The sequence below is a fragment of the Tyto alba genome, unplaced genomic scaffold, assembly GCF_018691265.1.
Source record: "Tyto alba isolate M040663 unplaced genomic scaffold, T.alba_DEE_v4.0 Super-Scaffold_13, whole genome shotgun sequence".
NCBI classification, from domain to species: domain Eukaryota; kingdom Metazoa; phylum Chordata; class Aves; order Strigiformes; family Tytonidae; genus Tyto; species Tyto alba.
In genome coordinates, this window is record NW_024881275.1 from 47,745,474 (window position 1) to 47,769,491 (window position 24,018).

Below are 24,018 nucleotides of genomic sequence, written 5' to 3' on the forward strand. Positions count from 1 at the left end.
AACAAAATGAAAACAACGTATTTTTGTCTCTAGAACAAATACTTCCCATAGAACGTTCTATATTTATTATGGAAATATATAATTAAAACAAAGCAGTTCTCTTGCTTCCTTGGAAAAGCCTCTAAAACACCCATAAATAGTCATTCATTCAAATACACAAGGAACAGTGATTAGCACAGAACTAGCTCTAGAATCACGGTAGTGTGACATCTGCTAGGTGCAAAGTAGCTTTTGCTTCTCATGAGATCAGTGGGAGTTAGGGTTTTCAATACTCCAGAATTAGACAGACTCCTAAGTCATGAGCAGATATATTTATCCTAGCTAATTTTGTTTTTCCCACATATTACCTTCAAAGCAACATGCCAAAGCAATGGCCTTGGAACAGCTTTAACCTGTAGATGGAGCTGAGGGACTCCCAACTGTCAGACTGTGCCTTAAAACCTGTTGCCTCCTATACTAAGAATAATCCAAAAGCTCTGCTCAGTTCTGCACTTTGAGGGGAGCCCCATGCTCTGAAGGCAGCTCCCTAAGCAACAGTTACTGTGGGAAATAACCCTTTCACACTCCTCTTTGAAATTTCTTACACAAAAGCAACTTCGGGCATTAAAATTTGAACAGTAAAGTGATTAAGGCACTGCAGGGGAGCAGGAATGTGTTTTGTGGAAGTGTTCAGTTTTAATTCCAACTCTAGATACAGGGAATTAACAAAACATGCATTTTCTTTTTCTTGCTCTTTGATCTATTATCAGAATGTCAGGCACTTTTGTTACATTTTTTACCATTAAAAGAGCAACTAATAAGACACTTGTTATCAAACCTTACAAGGAAGGAGAACCCAGTTCTGATCTCTCATTTTTTTTTCTTTTTAGTCATGATACACAACATAAATTATGCATAGTGACTATAATGGCATAAAATAGTAAAGAGATCTACTTTAAAATCAGATTACAGCAGTAGAGGTGGAACTATCAATTTACTGTGATCATGATCAAACATGTATCTTTGCATGCACTGAAATAGCAGCAGATTAATTTGATCTGACTATTTTTTCTTAAAGGCAGACTATTCTTCACCCTAGGCTACTACATAATTTTTCTAAAAAAGAAATACAACAGGCAGGTGTTTCTATTATTAAAATACATTTTTATTTTATTTTATTAAGTTGAAAATAATTTTCTGAAATAGTTGAATATAAATTTGCAGGTAGAGCATCACATAGTGCTCTTTAAAACAGGAGGTACTTTGGGCAATATACTGAAATAGGTTTCATCCCAAGATTAGCATATCTCCAATATGTTTGGAATGGTCTTCGCTATGCCCATGGCACTTTTTAAGTTAGAGCAAATGAGGCTGAATTATCTTCCAAGTGGAAAGAAATGAAAACTACCTGTTTATCCATTCAGGCTTTTAGAAAACTTCTGCTGTTTGAACATATGCTTCCAAGAAGTTTTAAAACTGATTAAGGTATTTCATAAATGACAGTTGTTTGTTTTACAGTTACATAAGCAGTGAGAGAGACAAATATTGTGAAAGTAACAAAAAGATAACTGAAGTTCACAGATGAAGCTGGCAAGCAAGTTGACATGCTGGAAGCTAGGGCTGTCTTTCAGATGTACTTCTATAAGCTGGAGAAATTGGCTGATAGGAACCATGTGAAGTTCAACAAAGGCAAATGTGAAGTCTGACACTGGGAGAGAATAACTCCATGGAGTAGGACATTTTAACACTGACTGGCTAGTGAGCAGATTTGCAGAAAAAAACGTTGGGTTCTGGTGGACATGTCCAATAGGTCTACACAAGAGCCACAGTCTACTACTCACAGTCAAAAACTGCATGCTGAGCTGCATTACTAAGAATAAAGCTAGTGGGTGCAGTGAATTGATTCCACCCCTTTATTTGGAACTTGTGAAACTGTATCTCAAGTCTTGTGTCCATTTTGGTCTCCCCTGTGCTAACGACACACACTGACATACTGAAATGAGTCCACTGAAAGACAATGTGATGGCAGAAGCTTTGAGCACACTGCATAAAAGAAGAGGCTGCAGAACTGAATTTGTTCTGCCTTAAAAGGAGAAAACTAAGCAAAGACCTTACCACTGTCTTCAGCTACTTCATGCAAGTGGATAGGCAGAACCTGACTCTTCCTCAAGGGGCAAAGTGAAAGGACAAGGATCAATGGGGACCAAGTTGCAGCAAAGAAAATTCAATGAGATATACAGAAGAAATTCTTCACCACAAGTATAGTCAAATACTGGAGCAGAGGCTTAGAGGGGTTGTGAAATATCCATCCTTGGAAACTGGTACTGCTCTTAGCAGGTAACCATCAGATGACCTCTAGAGCCCTCTCCTAACTTACATTACTCCTCAATTCTGTGACATAATAGAACAAAGCATAAAGCCTGCCTGCTGATGTTACATAAGCTCAACCTTAATTTTTTATATTCACTTGTACTGTATCCATCCTCTCAACACACTTGATTAACTGTTGTACATTCACTCAACCTGGTTAGAGCTTTATTCCTATATGTATGTAAAGAACAGCTGCACTGTTGAATTATATAACATTTTATGAATTGCACAGATAATACTCTGGTTCAAAGCAGAGGGTAAGATTATTAGTATCTGTTGTTTGGATTTCCCTAAGCCCCAGTATAGTTTTAGCTTTTTCTCCATTTTTGTTTCTTAGGACATGTTGCTTTCTTGTCTTGTTGAACTTAGTATGCAGGTATTGTTCCAATCTCTGGTTATCTAGTCTGCGATTGCTGTGCTCCACTAACACTACCACTAAACAGAAGAAAAAAGTTGTGCCTCATCCCAAGTCAGAGATACACACTGATTCATACAACAGATCTTCACCAATTTGAAAGATAAGGGAAATACTGCCCACAAATATTCCAGACTGGCCAGCAGTATGCTGCAGACCTTTTTGTCTCCTATGGGGATAAATGGCACCTGGACAAGATGAACGTAAATTAGTCTCTTCAGCGAACAGCTTAAAGAAATAGGTGTTTCATCAAGGGTTTTGTTTTAGTGTCATAGGCTTGTTCATGACCTCAGGTATGACAAATACAACTGGAAAAATTAAGTTACACTGCTTGCAAACGCACAGCTGGCAGAGACCAATGTTTATACCAACACTGTCCATTTACTGGACACTATATATAGTATTTATGTATCCTATTACAGATTTATACTAGAAAAATAGGGGGGGGGGGAGAGGGGGAAAAAAAAAAGTTGTGACTGTTCCAGCAGGTTCAGCATCCTTCAGATGTACAGCTGAAACTTCCTGGGGTACACTTCTACAGCTCTGGTGCCTGTTAACACTTAATGATGAAATTTCCCCAGAATGGTAGCATCAGAATCCTATGACCTGGCAAGTGGTATCTCAAAGCTGATACATAAAAATCTCTGAGAAAACAGTTCAAATTCTTTCAAATGTAAAGCTGTCAAATCAGCTAGTCAAGACACTTTATTTTACTCTCAGAAGGGCATATAGAGACATAGTTTTTAAAGAATTTTGATTGATTTCATGAGAACATTTTGAGACAGAAGAGCCCTTCTCAGCTTTTAGTGATCTTTTAGGATCTTATTACTTCTCAGAAGAAGACTGACTTTGGAATACCAGACCTTTTCCTATATAATCAACCCTTGAACAAGGTCTCTACTAAGTAAGATTTTTTTCTAGGTGAGCTGTCTAAGAAAAGCCTCAGAAACATTCCTCTCACTATCTGAAAGCATGAAGAATAGCTGCTGATAAGAAGTCAGTTCATAAACTAGCACTTAGTTTGAATTAAACACCATCAGGACTCTATAGTATGAATAGCCATTACTAGCTCTAAGGCCTACATTGCTATGCCACTGCAATTTACCACAGAGAAAAAAACCTGGCTATTTCCAACACAATTAAAGCCAACAGACACTGGAGCTCCAAGATGTCATTTCTGTGTCTAAGATCGAAGCTGGCATACTTAGAGAGATCCACTTACTGGGGGAGGTACACTGCAAACTGGAAGGTGCTGCCCACTGAAAACCACTGAGCATCCTGGGACCTGCTGAGTGCTGCAGGCTGGGATGTGCTGGCCTGTGCAAAGTGGTATCCCATGAGGAGCCACAGTTGTCACTGTGTACGAGACGGGAACCGTGCCCTGATGGATCTGCAGCAAAAGGAAGAATAAAATAATAACTTACTGTGAACTCTTAACAGTGTTTTACAGCACAATGAGTAAGACAACAAACTTTTAATTACATATCAGAAAAAACATTTATTCACCATAAAGGTGTAAAAGGAGGCACATGTTTGTGCCTGCTCATTAAAATATTCTTCTCAATGGAATATTACTTACTGTCGACAGTTTCTGGGCAAGGCTGAGAGGGATCTCTCAGCTTAAAATTTTAAAATTTCAAAGGCACCTTAGAGTCACTCTGAAGCATCTCAGACTGCTAAGCCTGTACCCCCACATACTAAAGTTAGTCCTTACAAAATAAGGCAGTAGCTCCCACATAAAAGCTAATCTACAAGTAGCTAAAAAATCCTCTCAATTCTGAAAGGACTGGTTCAATAATAATTCAGAGAGTTGTATCTCTAAAGAACAAAAAAAAAGTGTAGATTTTCTTTCTTCCAAAGGGACCAATCTCTGGATTCACTCTTAGACCAATGCTCAGGCTAAGTGCCTTAATGTAACAGAACAGCTAACTGGAAAATGAAAAGTAAACATGACTATGAGGCTGCAGACCCTAAGTATTCACATTTATATTACAAAACAGACCCACATAACCAATTTTCTAGCTAGTGGTATTTCCTAGAATTTAATCATCAAACTGAGATCCAAAGGTATTCTGGACCGGCAAACCACTTAGGTGTTTTTTTTGGTTGTTTTTTTTTGTTTGGTTGTTTGTTTGGTTTTTGTTTTGTTTTGTTTTTTTAAACACTAAAAATCGGATGCTCTAATAAAACTGAAAAGTCTTAAGTGTCAGGGAGCATGGATTAATAAAATATAATTATTTCAAGGAAGCTCCTTCTTCTTTCATGATCTGCTAAAATGGAACCTGGTTGTTTAAAATGGAACAAGAACAGCTTGCTAGGAAGGCGAGAATGAGTAAAGACAGCTAATCTACTGAACCGGTAGTGTACAGTCAGACACACAAGCCAAAATAGAACACAGATCACTGAACAGAACTTGAAATCTCAACCTGTGTATCAGTAATGACAGAAATCAGTCTCAGGCGAGACACTGAATTTGATCCAGTTCTGGCTCAGGTACAAAAGTTAGGCATACAGTGAAATGCTGGGTGTGATTCTGAAACGTTTACCACTCACAGTAACAATAAAAAATGACCTCTCAAAATGGTTATGTCTCTGAAGTATAAAACATCAACATGGAAGACCTCAGTTAGTCTACTGACATCTGATCATAAATGGTGCTTGAAAGTTAGAGGCAGAGGGATGGAAAAACTGTTAATCCAGGCTTGTTATGATGTAATCTTGCAAGAGCATGAGTTGAATTTTTGAGATGCTGCAGCAGTAAAATTGTTCATCAAAATGTAAGGTTGTGAGATGCCTAAAACCACGTCAGCTTCCACTCTTGCATTCGGTCTCAAATGCAAAAACTTCTCTCCTGGAAACTGGTCTGCACACACAATACAACATACCAGTGGTACGCAGCTGTACTGAATGTGAGCCAGTTTTTACGCAGGGATGTTAGAGTTGTGTTCTATGCATGTGCCATTTGAGAAGTGGACATCCAGATAACAAGTTCTATTTCCCAGTTCATGACTACGTAGCAACTAACATACTTGTGCTGCAGTCTGCTGATTTAACAGACAACAACAAAGGTTACCTCAGTAGGACAACTTCTACAGGTCCCCAGTTACAGAATTCTATACCAATTGCTGTTGCAGAGAGGAATTATTTACTCTCTGGACCAACCACATATCTCAATTTTTCATGTCACTTAAGGAGGAGTTGATTAGGCTTGGATGGCTAATATGGTTCTGCAACAATACTATCATGAGTTCTGCTGTCATGTAGGCAGCAAATTACAGACATTATGAATTCTACTTCTAAATAATGTATTCTAACTATTTGAAGACTCCTAAGTTAAGGAGAGGTATTTAATGTGAAATAGAATACATTCATAATTATCACATCACATCTTTATTACAGCAAAATAACTGCATTTGAAAGGTTTCAAAGGTTTGAGTCAGAGGCCTACAGAATTATGCCAATATATGCATTGAAAAATTGTTAAACACCAATCTTCTTTATTAAACGTTTTGGTTTTTCACTGCTTACTGCAGTGTTCCAATATACCAATAATATTCAACAGGGAAAATGCTCTGTAAAAGGGCAAATAGCATTTAGTGTTATGTGACTTTCATTGCCAACTGATTTGAGGAAGAGAGGGATCTTCAAGATTTGGGGAAAAAAAGGCAAACCACAAACCAAACCCCACATCTTCAAAACCCTTCTGTTTGTGCTCTAGAACTCTTACCTGATCATGAATGTCAACCATCACTGCATTCTGCTGTGGTGGGTGAGCAGCTGGGTGCAACATACGAGGAGATACATTCGGTGGGTGAAAGGCTCGGGGCTCTTCTATTGCTTGCTGCTGTCCATAGGAGAGATGGTGATGGTTTTCGTCCTGGCTAATAGAGTTATGTCTAGACAAACGATCTCTCCTTGTTCTCTGACGCCGAACAGGAGGACTGGAAACATATTAACAAAATTAAAGATTTTATAAATGACACACCCTTCTTAATAACTAAAACCACAAGAAAATCAAGTATCAAGAAATTTTTTACACTGCAAAATTTTACTAGAACAGGTTTGCTAGATTGGAATAAAACTTGCTACTGACAAAAATGCTAAAAGCCTTAGAGATTACACTTTTTTCAGCACAGAAGTGCCTGACAGAGCATAGCTTAATACTGTAAAGGAAACCAAGAGAAGAACTCTTATGTAATAGTAACCCATTAAAAAAATGGCACTTGGATTGCCAAGACAAGTGCTCAAAAGTCAAGACAGCAAACTTCAAGAGATTTCTGTGCATTTATTCTAGGTAATAATCCTTCATTACATGATCACAGATTTCAATGGGGTCCTTGCTCCAGCCAGGCCACAGAATGGTTGCTCACTCAAGTGGGGCAGACAAAGTAGACTCTGCTGAAGAAACAAGTGAATTTTTCAGCTCTCACATGTTCACTACATAACTGAGTGTATCACATAATTCTCTCCAGAAGATCCCAGGAAATCGTGACTGTGGTAATCTTTCTTTTCCAGCATGGAGAACTTTTGTGTAGACTGATTTAGACTAGAGCACCTACTTCTTTTGAGTAACTGATCCACAGGCGGAGTGTATATAATTGCTTTTATGTTCTGACTAGAGCTGCTACTATCTTGAGCCATGACTTCTGTAAATCAGAGACCAGCAGCTCAGGATCAACAATTTGAAAATGATCACACATAAGTAACAAGCTCACTATTAGAAGTTCTGATTAAGTCACTTCTCATTTATTTGGAAGTGGAAAGAACTGAAAGCATGAAACCATTCCTCAGCACTTTCAATACATGCCTTTCAATCTCCAACCCCCAAAAATTACAGGTCCCAGAAGCAACAGCAAATTAAAACTACATGGGATAAAATGGTTTCCTACTTACGAAACAGGCTGAAGGGATCAAACTACAGAGAAGAGACAAAAAGCGTCTGTGACTGTTAGAATATGTGCATGGAAGAGAACTTAAGATTCTTCACTCTCAGTATTCCTATTGCTACTACCAAATAAAAATCAAATAAACCTAAAACCTGTCAGCAAATCCCAGACATTCCTCAAATTGAGTCCAACTTTTGTGCTATGACAGACATGCTCTCGGAAAGGGGTAGCATACTACTATCTACTCAGATGCTACTGTGAGTATAAGATACAATGTCTCAAGCCACTATTTTTCTGACCTACTTCATTGAATAATAGCATAGAACAATGTTATGCCATTATTGCCTTTCTTAGAACTGACCCAAATGCTGAAACAACTGAAACAACGCAGCAGAATATAAGCAATACAGGAGGTTCCTGGAATGTGTTGATGGTAACTTCCTTCTCCAAGTGACAGAGAAGCCAATGAATAGAGGTGCTATGCTGGACCTTATTCTCACCAACAAGGAGGAGGTGATGGGGAGTGTGAAGCTCAAGGGCAGCCTTGGCTGCAGTGACCATGAAATGATGGGAATTCAAGATCCTTCGGGCACACAGCAAGCTCAGTACACTGGATTTCAGGTGAGATGACTTTGGCCTCTTCAGGAATCTGCTTGGCAGAGTAGCATGGGATAAAGCCCTGGAGGGAAGAGGGGCCCAAGAAAGATGGGTTAATATTCAAGGATCATCTCCTCCAAGCTCAGGAGTGGTGCATCCTGACAAAGAAGTCAGGTAAGAATGTCAGGAGGCCTGCATGGATGAGCAAGGAAATCCTGGACAAGCTCAAAACTAAAAAAGAAGCCTACAGAGGGTAGAAGCAAGGACAAACAGCCTTGGAGGAATACACAGAAACTGTCCTGACCAGCCAGGAATTAGGTTAGGAAAGTCAAAGCCCTGATAGAAATAAATCTGGCCAGGGACATAAAAGGCAACAAGAAAAGCTTCCATAGGTATGTCAGTGATAAAGGGAAGACTAGGGAAAATGCAGGCCCTCTCCAGAAGGAAATAGGAGACCCTGGGATACGGAGAAGGCTAAGGCCTCAGTCTTTACTGGCACGTGCTCTAGTAATACCACCCAAGACACAGAAGGCAAACGCAGGGACTGGGAGAATTAAGAACTACCCATTGTAGAAAATCAGGTTTGAGACTGTCTATCAAAACTGAAGATGCACAAGTCCATGGGTCCCAAGGGAACTGGTGGATGAAGTGTCTAAGCCACTATCTGTCATATTTGAGAAGTCGTGGCAGTCTGGCAAAGTTCCCGCTGACTGGAAAAGGGGAAATATAACCCTTATTTTTAAAAAGATAGAAAGGAAGATCTGGAGAACTACAAGCCAATCAGTCTCAACTCTGTGCCCAGAAAGATCATGGAGTGGATCCTCCTGGAAACTATGCTGGGGCATATGGAAAATAAGTAGGTGACTGGTGACAGCCAACATGGCTTCACTAAGGGCACATTGTGCCTGACAGATCTGACAGCCTTCTATGATGGGGTTACACTGCTGGTGGATAAGGGAAGAGCAACTGATGCCATCTAGCTGGACTTGTGCAAAACATCTGACATTGTCCCACATGACATCCTTGTCTGTAAATTGAAGAGATGTGGATATGATGGATGTATCACTCGGTGGATAAGGTATTGGCTGGATGGTCACACCTAAAGAGCTGAGGTCAACGGCTCTATGTCCAAGTGGAGAACAGTGATGAGTGGCTTTCCTCAGGGGTCAGTGTTGGGACCAGAGCTGTTTAACATTTTTGTTGGGAATGTGGACAGTGGGATTGAGTGCACCCTCAGCAAGGCTCATGATGACACTAAGCTGTGTGGTGCAGTTGACACGCTGGAGGGAAGGGATGCTATTCAGAGGGACCTTGACAGGCCTGAGAAGTGGGTCTGTGCAAACCTCATGAAGTTCAACAAAGCCAAGTGCAGGTCTGCACATGGGCTGAGGCAACCTCATGCACACATACAAGCTAGTCAGTGAGTGGACTGAAAGCCCTGCAGAGAAGGAGTTGGTATCAGTGGATGAAAAACTGAATATGAGCCAACAATGTGCACTTGCAGCCCAGGTCAACGGTATCTTGGGCTGCATCAAGGCAAGTGTGGCCAGCAGGCCAAAGAAGGTGATTCCACCCTTCTACTCCACTGTCGAGAGACCCCACCTGCAGTACTGTGCTCAGCTCTAGGGCCCCCAACATAAGAAGGACACGGATCTGGTTGAGTGTGTCCAGGAGGGTCATGAAGATGATCAGGGGGTTGAAGCACCTCCCTTATGAAGACAGGCTGAGAGAACTGGGGTTGTTAACCCTAGAGAAGAGAAGGGTCTGGGGGGACCTTGCAAAGGCCTTCCAGTATGTAAAGCGGGGCTATGGGAAAGATGGGGAGGGACTCTTTATTAGGGAGTGCAGTGATAGGACAAGGGCTAATGGTTTTAAACTGAAAGAATTTAGATTTATATTAGATATAAGGAAGAAATTCTTCACTGTGAGGGTAGAGTGTGGTTTTTTTTTTTTTTTTTTTTTTTTTTTTTTTTAAATTAATGGAGTATCATTCTCTGGAAAAAGAAGAACTGGATTTTCTCCTATGTAGAGTTCTAAAGAAACTATACTTTTCATTCAGCAAAACTCAGAGCTTCCAGATATATACTTTACATGCTTCCTGAATTATTGGAAATAAATTCAGAATTGTCAAGACATAGGTCTAAACTATTATTTAACATCAGTAATGAAATTGTGCTTGAATGAAGTCTTTAAGAAATAGCCACAAAACCCCTCCTCTGGTTCTAAATGCATAGTAAAAACATGGTACATATCCAGTTAAAGCAAAGAGACAGGATGGAAGTCATGAAAAAGCTGCAGGAACTCCTACCCTCAGGTAGGAACAGTCATCAAAAGGTATCCATAACTACAGAGTTAATATTTGCAGATCTTGGTATTTTCTAAGAAGGATGATTTCTTTGCAGTAACACATTCTTAAATCCTGCTAGTTCAGAATTACATTGAAGACAAGGAGAAAAGTAAGCACAGATGAAAGGCGATGCACAGCAATGGTTTACATCTCCCCATTTCACAAGTACTGGTAAAGACAAATTGAATGGCTTTCTCTGTTACATATAGGCGTGCATTATACTTTTACATTCACAATTTATCTGTACCGTAAGTAGCTAAACAAAAATAACATCTTTCTGCAAATTCATACCAGAAGGCTACATTTCTAAATGCAGTATTTCTTTATTTGCTTACAATGAATCTGAAAAAACCTCATGATGAATTAGTGTACTGTTGTGCAAGACACAGTGCAAAATCCCTGATACAAAAAGGTAAGGTCTAAATAGTAATCCAGACAACGGAAAAAATCCAGGTAATAAAAAAACAGCACAGCCTGTGCTGACTAACAGGAGTGAACTGTCAGAACAAAACAGTTAATGCTAATGGCATTGGGTCAGAGTGATGTCCACAGTACATACACTTCAGAGGTTCAGTCAGCACCTGCCCTATGCTATTCCCTTGAGCTGAATGACCATTTGCAACTGGAGTGCACCTTTCATCTTATCTTCATCTGAAAACCCCATTAACTCTGAGACCACCCTGTGATGGGAAGAGAGAAAACAAAGCAGGAAAAATAGGAAATTGGCTTCAAAAGCATATGCATAACCTCATCTAAAGCATTAATAACAGATGCACTCACAATGATCTTAAGGAATCAAGCTTTGATCCGTGAGAGTAGTTATTAGTTCTGATATGGCTCCAGAGCATTCTAAGACTCAAAAAGACTCCTGCAAAATAAGAGACACATATGTGTTGTTCTCCCTAACAATCCTGTTTTAGGAGAGGACATTGAGTGTGGTACTACTCTGGAACACACCAAATGCAATAGTCCACCCAAGCTAAAAAATGCCCTGACTCAAGTTCAGGGAAACAAAGTACGGCCACATTCAAATGTCTCTGATTAGAGCAAAAGCAGGTGTTATTACCCAAGAGCAGGTGAGCTGGCCCTAGAAAGAGTAGTGCTGTGTCCACAATGCTGCAGTCAACCTAACTCCTGTCAGACTGAAGATGGCTTTGCACTGAGGTATCTCTCCATTTGTAGTATGGTTTAATTGCAAGCCACAGGCCATTACCTCAGCAACACCTGACTGCATTTGAATGTCACGACACTTGTCCCATGCACATTAATCTCCTACACATTTAATTCTTCTTAATCCTAGAGTATACCCAAACTGTCTTAGATTCAACTATCTGGCATTTAGCTTGTTAAGCACTCTACTTACTCTGCAAGAGATGTTAATGAGCATTGCAAAGAAATCTGTGTAGGCTGCCTGGACACAAAACAAAAATGGCCAGATGCAGCATATTCTAAGCATCACAGTTCAAACCATTATAAGGTAAAAAACACTGTGTGGACCAAGTGCCCCTGTAGAGCATCCCTGTACCGAACTCTACAAAAGGCCTAACATTCTGTCTTCCCAATAACCCTGCAACTTCACAATTCAACCTCTTAAGTTTGACAAGCTGTTTTGTGAGCTGTGTATATTCAATGCCATTGACTGAACGCTTTCAGATTTATTTACTTGAAGCAAAGACACAAAACTAGCACATTTTAAAGTCTTTTGCTCAAAACTGCCCCTGACTGATCATGGTTGACAAATCTGATTTCTGGAATCAGAAGAAAACCAGTTACATCTCTTAAGTCTAATGTTTTATATTAATGAAAAAGCACATACACTTAAATTTTAGTGCAAACCAAGCCACCATATTTCTCAGAAGCAAACAGGGGGACAGTGTATTTTAACATGCATTAGATGACTCAGCATTTTTGAAGCAGAATGTGAGGCAATGGAAACTTGTGTTTTGGATAATTGGTTTAACTAGAATAGTAAAGAAGTCTGTGGTTCTATGCTTTCCTATACTATCATCCATCCAGGCACCAGTTCAACCTGGCCATCGCAATATCTGCTCTTCCGTGATATTTGGAACTTCTTCCAAAATCTCTGCTTTGAGAGGTTAATGAGCCAGAAGCTGAAACCAACATAAGTATCTAACTCCTACTACATGTGTTACCCACTTCAGCAACCATTGACACTATGCTAACCTTCTCACTCTCCCAAGCCAGTATCTCTTATCTTTATTTAGATTATTTTTATGTCTGAAAATAATTGTGACTGCAGTGAAAACTACTGTACTGTATCAGTAACTCTTAAAATCTTTAAAAGTACCCTGATGAGAAGGATTTTTCCTTGAATTTTTCTAAACGTTTATTGCTCCAGTAGAGAGTGAAGGAGAAAAAGGCTCATAAGTAAAATGGTAAATGAGCACTCCTTTCCCCAAGTTGATTATTCATACAAATTAGGGGATGATGTACCAACCTGAATGACTTCCAGTAACTTTTCAGCTACAACTATAATAACTTACAGCTCAAAGGAAATGTTAACATGTTTACCATGTGTGAACTAATCAGTGCTGCATGAAACATATCTCTCTTGAACTGAAATCAGGAGTAAGAAGAAATTGTTTCCCAATCTACGCTGCTTGCTTACCTCCTCCTGTTTCGTGCAGGTGTGTTGCATCGTTCCCCTGAGAAGTGGTGTTGGTTGGGCCGAGCCAAAGGAGGCTGCCTATTTGATGTCATCTCCCATGGTTGCATTGGCGGTGATGGGGCTGGTGATGCTGTTGTATAGTCAAAGACTGAATGGGAAAGGCGTTGTCGCTTGGGACTAGGACTGTCTTCACTCTACGTCAGTGCAAAAAAACAAAACAAAACCAGAACCCATCTCCAGATGAGTCAATCACAGTCCGTACTTCAGTACTGCTTTGCAGCTAGCATTACGAGTGACTTACTGAAGACTGCATTGAAACACCATGAAATTAAACACCTGCAAGTAGTTGCCTATTTATTATCTTTATAACACAGATTTGTGATGGCTTCCTAAACTCTAAAAGAATTATTATTAAATTATATTTTAGCAGCATTAAAATATAAAAATTCTAACACCCATACAAAGCCAAAACTAGATCAGAAAATAAGGCATAACCTACTTTACATACCTCCTGCCCCAGCATTTATAGGCTACAGAGGCATGAAAAGATGTATAAGCATGGTCTTCACATCAATGGAATCAGTACTTAACAGCAAGCAGATGTCATACAGAGCTTCCGCTCTGTATTGCATCCCTTTCCTATCAGGTCTATACTTACATAGCTAATCAGACATCTGCTCTGTACTGCAGCCTATTTTAATTCTGCTAGCTCAGCACAGAGGTGCTTCATCCTTCAACTTATTAGTATAATAATGGTCATTGAAAAGTACTTACGCGTAATCTGAAAAAAAAAATCACTAATCTCTTGTTAAATCCATGTACTTCACTAAAATTCAGCAGGGACTACATAGTGCATAAAGTTTTCAGTGCTAATGATATGAAGGCCATTCACTTCCAATTAATGTTCTCCCAGTTAGTTCTGAACACAAGTAACTATCCTCTTCATTGTGTGTCCATGCTATCGAATCATTAAATAGAGCTGTCATTCTTCGCAAAAGTTCCCACAAGTGTCTCTGAATCCAGAAGCAAATGCAGTAAACGTCCCTCCCCTTCACCCCACTATTCTGTCAAAATTGTAACACATGCTGCTAACAACCATAACAACCGAAAACATAGAAAAATACAGTCTATTCCAGAGCTCACCAACTGTACACAGAAAAACTAAAGGCAACACATGAACTACTGCACTGGATCCATCCTTGAGTCCAAAACATCACATAGAGTATTCTGACAGAACACTCCTGGTGCAAGCTACATTGTAGTGTTTTGCAGCTCTCCAGCTTGTGCGCTCACCCACCACTTCATTTCACTCCACAGCAGCATTATTTCAGTTAACTGAAATGACCGCAAATTTGCTTTTAATTGCAGATGGTTGATGCTGAGAAAATGGAACCTGTCTGCAATGGCTTCGTATTCCTAAACTGGCCCTCTCAAAGCCCAGTAATCCACACATTGTTAGAGGTCTTATTTCAGATTTACTTGTAGACTAGACTATGAACCTCTTTCTGCTTCTTAGCTTTACAGATGCCTGTCATTTTCTGAACACTATCAGTTGCTTCTTGGTAGGTCATCACTGACATGTTTAAGAGAAAAAAACGATTTTTCCTCTCTTTTGACTTGTGGCCATTTTTACTGAATTTCACTCCTTTTTAGCCCCATGCTTTCAGATACTTCAAACAAATTGCAGTTTTCTCCCTACCATACCTTATCTCAAGCAGTCACTAATAATGAATAAGGAACAGAAAAATGTCAAACACAAAAAACAACCCCTCCAAAAAAAAAAAAAAACCAACAAAAGCATAAATATAAAGTAAACGGGAGTGCCCATTTTTAATTTAACATCTGTTAGATGGAGAACTATTAGTATGTTTCCTTAGGAAACAGGCTGATGATGCATATATGTGCTTGCTACTCAATCTCTTTTGAACTCCTTAACCAACTGCACTTGAATTTTTTACAGAAAAATAGGTCAAAAGACCTGAATGTTCATGGAAGTCGACGTGCAGGCAAAAGGCGGCTCTTCCAGAAGGCTGCCTTGCCCTCAGGAGCTCAGCACCAAAAAATTGGAAAAGATACCTGAGCAGTGCCTCGAAAGCAAAGCTTCTGTGAAAATATGTATTTTGTTAAGATTTCAGAGAACCTTCCCAAAGGACAAATCATAAAGAAACTATGATACATTTGTTCTGCCATTCAGTGTTGCTTATTTAATCTGTGTTACTGTTGTGATAGAATGAGTCAGAGAGAAGGATGATTTGTGACCCAAGCGGGAGCTTTCAGGATGGGAGAACTTTTTACATCATGACGACTGAAGTTTATTCAAAGAAAAACAGATATAATAAAAACACAGGTAAATAAGGTATGATGGCGTCCTGGGAGTGCAGTAGGAAAAGTCAATTGGAAGAAGGAAACACTGGGTTTAGTGAAGCCTGAACAAAACACTGAAATAACAAGATAACTACTGCTGTCCTGCTACATTCTATACATGCCTTTGGCTGGGGATCTCTCATGGCTACCGCCCTAATTTAAATGTGGCACCTATCCCAAGCATGAATACTAATATAACCTGCCCTGTAGAAAGCAGTTCACTCAGGAAAAACAGTTCTTTGATTATTTTTCCTTTCATACGTGGAGCGGACCACTTCAAAGACAGTGGGGATGCAAACTGCTAAGTAGTTAGCCTTCATCATCACTCCAAATTACTCACACACGTTTCAAAATCTGTAATAAGTGCTAATTGCCCTCTAAACACAGGAACAGTATTTTCACTCCAAATCATTTCCCATTAGAAAGAAAATAAAGATAAAATAATTTTGGGGACTACAAATAAGTACGGATTTAAAATGTAATGATGTCTTTTTCTGTACTGAAAAGAAGTAACCTGAAGCTAAGATAAACTTACTTGCAAACAGTTGTCAGAAAACAAAAACCCCAACACAAACCTAAACTCAAAGATTTTATGTTTTATCTTAGTTTTTATAAAGAAACCAATTTTCATTAGATGACTGCAGCAAGGTAATACTAGCATGGGGAAAGTACAGGACCCTAATGACAAACACATATCCTGTGTAATTTAAGAACTAAGTATTTTCATCCAGACAACACCCTTTGAGGTGTTTCTTTTCCATTCTCCTTTTCCAGTGAAATTATAAAGATTGCACACACACATACAGATAATCAACCATCACAGAAGGGAATTATTACCAAAATAATTGCTGCCAATATCGGAAAACCACTCTCCTCTCCAATCCTCTACACATTCTCACTTAATGGTCCTGGGAAGTACAACAAGAAATTACTCTATGCCTTCAATCTCAAATTTAGGAAATAAACTACATCTATTCTGCAGCCCATGAAGACCTTTATTTTATAAGTAAACATTTGCTTCAAGTATAGCCTTCTTCCTTAGAAGATTTTACACACTAAGTAGAATCTGATGGGTATACCCTATATAACCCTATCAGGCTGATCGGAAATCTGCAGCTGCATGTTTTCTTTTCATTAATACACACTAAAAAGGCACTGATTTTTCCCATAATACAAACTGGTAAACATGAAAATTTATAAGCGTTTTCAAATATAACTATCTGTACTTAATGCATTAGTAAACTAAGCATCCTAACTGCAAAGGATCTATACACTTCAATGACAGTGATCTGATTTACATTCCAGCATTCCTACTACTCTGATCATACCTACAGTAATTGTAAATTCTTGGGCTGAACAGACAATTGTGTCTAAATGGACACAATTGGCTTATTAATAGGCCAGGACTAAGCTCATTTAAAGTACATTATATAGTTCAGGTCTAGTAAGCTCTGGAAGAGCTATGATTCTAGAACCAAGACAAAGAAAGTCACTTACATGACTGGATGGAGTGAGAGCCCCAGATGGTCTTGTAAGCATTATTGCCTTCTTCCATCTCATCCCCAGAAAGCAGCAGAGGCACAAGTTTAACCTAGGTGTGGCATTACAAGGTGGAGTTTACAAGCCAGTTCAGTGCAGAGCTGTATTTAGCTAACCTGTTGCTCTCAAAAGTGCACTATGCCATGTACTTGAGATTCTTTGTCATCAGGTGTCTCTGCACCACAGCATGCCCTGAGTAATATGTTTTTTTCAGTGTCTAACCATTCATCTAATCTGTCATTACTCTCAACAACAAATAAACAGGAAAAACATCATCTCTTTGCCAGTGTGCTCCTTGCAAAACTTTGATCAACCCATCAACTAGCTTCAATAGAAACTGGTCAATGTCTAAAAAAAATAATTCTATTCTAACACCTTTTATGACAAAAAGTCAGTATCTGGTAAAGGGGGAAGAGACAAGTGGTTATTCCCACTCATTAAAAGGTACACAAAACTCAACTGTTACATACTGTAATAAACACATGCTTACTGATCAATAACAAAAGTGTACATGCAATTATAAACTAATCCAGGATAGGTGTTAGAGCTCAGGTCTTTACTGTAGTCTGTAAATCAAAGAAATGGGAGCACAAATCAAGTTGCAAAGAACACTGGAGTCTTGTTTCCAAACGTGTTTTATTTCTGCTGTAAGAACAACAGCAGTTTATTTCCACAGAATTATTGCACATTAATTCCCGTGTTAAAGTCCTCTGTATAAAACTTAGCCCACATAGCAAGAGGATTTTCTATATTTGCCTAGGATTTCCAAGCACCTTTTAAGCTACTGTCCTGGGTTTGGCTGCAATAAGAGTTAATTTTCACAAGAAGCTGGGAGGAAGCATAACCAGGACAGGTGAAGCAAAATAGGCAGGGAGATATTCGATACCATACAACTCATGCTCAGTATATAACTGGGGGAGCTGGCTGGAGAGAAGAGGAATTGCAGGTTGGGAACCAGCTAAGCATCAGGTTCCAGGTAGTGAGCAATTGTGTAGTGCATCACTTGCTATATACATTCTTTTATTAGTATTACTGTTATTATTATTTCTTCTCTCTTTGCATTGTCCTATTAAACTGTCCTTACCTCAACCCACAAGGTTTTACCTTTTTCTTATGATTCTCCTCCCTATCCCAGCAGGCCGAGAAAAGTGAGTGAGCAGCCATGTAGTGTTTTGTTGCCAGCTGGGCTTAAGACGTGATAGCTACCAAAATACCAGACACACTGATTGTTTTTTTTTACCTCTTAAAAAAGCAATGATACAATCAAGAGCTAAAGCAAATGCAACAAATATCTCACATCTGCATTTCAGTAAACTTGTAATGCTTTGTTCTCAAAATCTTACCTAAAATATCACTCAGAAGCAGCTCACAGGTGTTTTTCATAGACTGTTAGCTCAGTAATACGCTGTAACCAATGCAATAAACTGTGACAATCATTACCTAGCTCAGATACTTTGACAGCCACAACCACTATAGTAATCAACTACCTCAAACTTTCAGCTTTCATTACCTCAGGCCTTGAAGCATGTCACAGGCTACGTATGTACATGCAGAGTGATGTAATGGACTGTTTTTATCAATTAACTCTATTAGCCCTGAGAAGAGCAAGTGTACAATGATGCTCAACAGATGTTTCCACATTAAAAAGATGTGGATATTAAAGGTGGAAATTTTTGAGGAAGCAAGCTTCATAACAATACCATTTATTTGGAAGATGCATCTGAGTCTGACATGCACCAACTCATGAAAAAGTATATTTGAAAAACCAGTGCTAACATGCTGATATTGCACCTTGGCAGTATTAAACAAGAACTGTGATTTTCTAAGCAAGCAGAGCTTTGCTTTAGAAATCTACAATTTTTTTCTGCATTCAGAATTGCAGTCCACAAGAGAAGCACAAAACCACATCAAAACATTCTCTACTTTTCAATGTTTACATTAATGGTAAAATGTAGCTACTACTTACTAATATGAACAAGGAAATAGCATTTTATCTGTTGGCTTCTGTGAGTGACTGGAGTACTTACTAGAAGACTGTTCTTACCTACTTACAATTGCATTTCATCCACCTTTACCATGTGAAAATGTTAGGTTTAATCTGATAGCAAATGAAGGACAACATAGGCCACAAAAGCTGAAGCATTAATTACACCATATCTCTCTATGCTATGCCAGGCACCAAAGACAAAGTAGATTCCTTTAGAGAGTTAAATCCATCTTAAGTCTGTTTTCCCCAGTCCTTGCCAGCAGTCTGCCAACTGTTTACAAAAGTCAGCTATCTAGATCTGCAAGCAAATTTGGGTTAAAGCACTTTCATAGAAACTCTGACTAGTATGCAATTTCCAGAGCTAAGCCATCAGCCTGATTAATACCAAAATTATCAATCCCCTTAAATGCACTTCCAAGGAGCATTTTGTTTCCTTTCCCCACTCCAAAACCAGTATTTCCTCCCCATGTTTGGTCCACATTTGTGTTAAATGAGTAAGAAATATGGTTTGATCTTTATCTAACTCGAATTCCTCCTGCCCAGTCCAGTGTGCTCAGAGAGCCAGGTGGTTGTATTGTCTCCACCCTGGGCTGAGGGTCACAGCTGCTGCTTTCCTGTTTTCAGGTTCAACCAATAGAAACCAGTTTGCAGGTTCAACCAGTAGTAAAACCAAGCACGTATTCTAGAAACATAGCACACACAGGGCACTGACACGGCCAGTCACACGCACTGCCACAGACAAGGCACTGCCTTCAACAGCATCCACATACAGGATGCACACAAGGACAGTCAGCCAAGCCCCCTCCTCCTTATGGGCTGGTAGAGAGAGAAGGTCACTAGTGAAGCACATACATGACATTCTGCAGGCTCACAAGCACATGCATGTTCACAGATATCCCAAGTACCATCATGGTCCCTTTGATCGCCTGGCATTCAGGCCCCAACCCTAGGCCCCCTTCCTTACCCACTCCACGGGTCCCTGACTCGGCAGTTGGTCCAGCTTAGTGCTCACCTGCAGACACTGAGCACTCATACATTTGTCCCACAGATACATCATACTTTCAAGTCCTCCAAAATACCAGCATGGACCCTTGGTCTGCCTGACGCCTCAGTCTGCTCCCAAGGCCCCCTGCTCGTGAGCTGGTCCAGCTTGAAGATAGTCAGCAAAAATAAACATACCCCACCTCCCACCCCACTCTGCACTACAGCTGTGGGGAAGATACACTCACTACCTGCCAGCAGCCAGCAACCGGCACAAGGGCCGTGACCTGTGTTCCCACTCCTGTCACTGAGACCCTCAGTCACCCTGGTCCCCCTACTATCTGGCTTTAGCGACACACACTGCTCCTGCTCCAGGGACTGGCAGTCAAGACACTCACCCACCCCAGTAGCTGGTACTTACACCCACTGACACAGGCCAGGGATGTGAGCATCCCTGGCCTTACTCCAGTAGCTGGCTAACAGTCTACTCACATCAGTCCCCCCAGTATCTGGCATTATGGATATAAAGTCTGTAGGAAACGAACGAGATAATCCAGAGAGCTGCAGCCCCTCCAACTCCTGACACTTAGCTGCAGATCTCAGAATTCAGACAGCACCTGCACTAGATCGGTGAGTTTACTAATGAGCAAAACAGGACTTTACATATGTATGATGTGTTAATCAGCCCAAGTTTCATCATCCACACCTGCAGTGCTTTCCCTTGAGCTTCACTTCCGAGCAGGGCAGTTGGGTCCCCATTCGATTGGCACTGTTTTCCCAGGGCTCCCACTGTGGTAACACCAGGCTTTCACTAAAGTCAAACTTTTCACTTGCTGAGTGTTGTACCTCACCCCTGAGGGATCCACACCTACATTTTGTGTAACAGTGGCAAAAAAGAATCAGGACGAAAAAAGAGTGATCATATTAACTTGCAAGCTGACAGACAAAAAGCTGTTTGGGTTTATACACAAAGCTGGACATTTTCTTCAAATATCATCTTAAAATTCTAGTTTTAAATAAATCTAGAAATGAGCTATTAAAAAGAAGCAAATATGTGCAATATATTAAGAGCCCTGTGCCACAAGTGGCAAAAAAGTTACAGATTTTATGGAAAGATGGACTATTTCCAAGCCTAATTGTTGTGCTTTATCCAAGACAAAATAAACAATGATTATCCAGTTGGACACAGGGCTTCATGACAAAGGACTTGTCTATGTATAAGGATTTGCCAGCAGAATCATACTGCAATGACACACAGATTTTACTGGCAAAAGCTCTTTAGAGGAACTTTAGCCGACAGAATAAATATCAGCAATAACAATCTTTTGCCAGTATAATTGGGTTTGCCCAAAGAATTTTGCTGGCTTGGTCACATTGGTTAATGTAGTGATCTTTTTCATCCTGCCAACTGTGTGCCAGTTTAGTTAGAGCACAAAACACTGCTTGCTCAACTTCTGCAGTGTTAAGCAGGACTCAGAACCTCTGCTTCAACTCACCATCATTTGCATCACCATTTTACCAATTCTCATGAATAAAAGAATGTCTGCGACAGACACCATGATTTCTCTGGTAAGAACTGGAAAATTTTATGGCTGTTGATAGTGACCACAGTTGTGTATAACAAAGTTGTAAAGTGAAGGCAAAGTGGGTACATGGTTAGAAAATAAAAATTCTAATATTGCGGTCCACACCCTGCATCCTCCAGACACCAGATGCAATCCCTAGAATGTAAACATTCAAGACAACTATTTACAGTGCATCAGATCTTTTCTAACTCCCATTCAGATTTTACTGAAAAACATCACTACCATTAATATTCAGAGCCATTTCTTTCTAGCTTTGATTTCAGAGTTGTGACCAAGAGAGAACTTGGAAACATGGCTGGCTGGGCACATACAAGACAGCTTCTTGATGAAGAAACACTAAGGTAATCTGAACTTGGTCTAATGAAAAGCTGGCAAGAAAGATAGTCCTTCTCAAATCTGAAAGCTGGCTCAAACAAATCAGGTCGCTGAAAGGAAAGCCAAAATGAGTCAATTCTTGGGATAGGTGCTACAGTCCTAGGAGATAGCAACTGAAGTACTGTGTCCAGTTCTAGGCTCCCTAGCACAAGACAAGCATAGACATACTGGATAGAGTCCGACAAAGGGCCACTAAGATGGGACTGTAGCATTTCATGTATGAGGAAAGGCAGAGAAAGCTGTGACTGTACAGCCTGAAGAAGAGAAGGCTTGGGGATATCTTATCAATTTATACAAACACCTGAAGGCAGACTGCAAAGAGGACAGAGGTATACTTTTTTCAGTGATGCCTACTGATAGGACAAGAGGCAACAGGCACAAACTGAAACACGGGAGGCTCCCTTTGAACACAAGGAAACACTTTATTTTACTGTAAGGGTGACTGAGCATTGGCACAGGTTGCAGAGTCTCCCTTCTTGGAAATCTTCAAAAGCCGTCTGGACATAGTCCTGGGCACCTGGCTCTAGGAGGCCCTGCCTGAGCAGGGCGGTTGGACCAGATGACCTCTGGAGATCCCTTCCAAACTCAGCCATTCTGTGACAGCACAAAGGAAAGCAATAACTGATTTTCACTCTATGATAAACACTAAGTTTTTATAAGCATTCTGTGAAAGCAGCAAAGAGCAACTCAAAGAGTACTTTGGGGTAAAGCTACCCTTGAGACACAAAATATCCCTGTGAGTGCAGATACTTCCCTACTGAACAGGAGATACAGCTGAGTACTTAAAATGGGATACCATTTCCCTCTGAGCTTTAGAAGAAACTGTCAATAATTAAGAAAATCAATTATGTTACTAGTACTTGGGATGAAAATTCCACAAATAGAGATCAAGGAACACTAAGTGTGACACTAACTGTTCCTATGGCTGCAGCAAAATGCACAGAAAAAAAGTAGTTTAGAAGAAAACTCCTCTTGGTACCCTCTCTGTTGGATTAGTGAGAAAATATTACATATTTCAATTCCTAGAGACAGAACAGGCCTTAGCAAGGCACACCAATCTAAAAGTTAGTCTACAGTGTTTCCTCCAACTTGCTTTTGAAATACCATGTGGTAAGAAAAAAATGTAGTAACTCCACCTTAAAATGGAAACTAATCTATAATAATGTCAGGTTGCCAGTATAAAATTTGCTGGAGCAGGTTTACATATATCAGGTTTCTTAATAATTTCTGTGAATTAAAGAACACTCTGATAGTGAAACAGTGAAAAATCACACAGCATTTAGTAAAAGGAACACAATTTGTAAAATTAGAGCAACACTACCAAGCATGGTATAAAGAAGATGGAAGTCCATCTAATTTTTTTGTGTTTCAAAGCTATGATAGTATATATCAATCAGACTGTTTCTGTATCTAACAACTGCACCAAGACCACTCATCAGTAATCTTTCTGGGCCATCCATAATTCATTCATGGTTAATAAGATTAATTCATTATTTACGGGCGGCAGACACAATGGCCAATACTGTTCGTCAGCAACCTGAACTGGCAATAAATTCTTCATGTGAAATGTTTCTACATACAAGAGGTATGCAATAGTAAATCACATACCAATAGCATAGAACATATTCCATAGATGCATCTCTTCATTTTACTTATGATCAAAACACATTAATAACCTGAATAGTTTATTCGACATCAGGCTGACAGGTTATTTCCAGGGTTTTCTCTGTGTTAGTTCCCCCTCTGAAATGCAATTCTTGTTTAACTGGGTATTTAGGACACACAAGCAACAACATTAAGAGACAGCTAAGGCTAAACTGCTTAAGTTTCACACAGTAAATATTTTAAATACTCTTAAGAATTTGATTCTTAGGTGTCAGTTTCCCATACCAAATGCTAGAATATTTCTTTTCTGCACATGAATTTAAAATGTACAAGAACATGTAAATAATGTAAAAATCTT

General features: G+C 39.6%; 1 protein-coding gene across 11 annotated transcripts in view; it reads right to left on the reverse strand.

The window, feature by feature from the left end:
* RNF38 (ring finger protein 38) overlaps positions 1-24,018 on the reverse strand; it is a 160,754-nt gene that overhangs the window by 18,259 nt on the left and 118,477 nt on the right. For 5 of the 11 annotated variants that reach the window (XR_006164852.1, XM_032988448.2, XM_032988450.2 and 2 more), the window contains 4 exons: positions 17,085-17,178; positions 13,224-13,417; positions 6,492-6,705; positions 3,987-4,154 (listed from right to left, as the gene is read on the reverse strand). Coding sequence is in view for 10 of the 11 variants with exons in the window: in XM_032988448.2 (XP_032844339.2) it covers positions 3,987-4,154; positions 6,492-6,705; positions 13,224-13,417; positions 17,085-17,178 (670 nt within the window). In the remaining variant the exon portion in view is untranslated. The remainder of the gene's footprint in view (positions 1-3,986; positions 4,155-6,491; positions 6,706-13,223; positions 13,418-17,084; positions 17,179-24,018) is intronic. The other 6 variants (XM_032988453.2, XM_032988452.2, XM_032988454.2 and 3 more) reach the window with 2 other exon arrangements.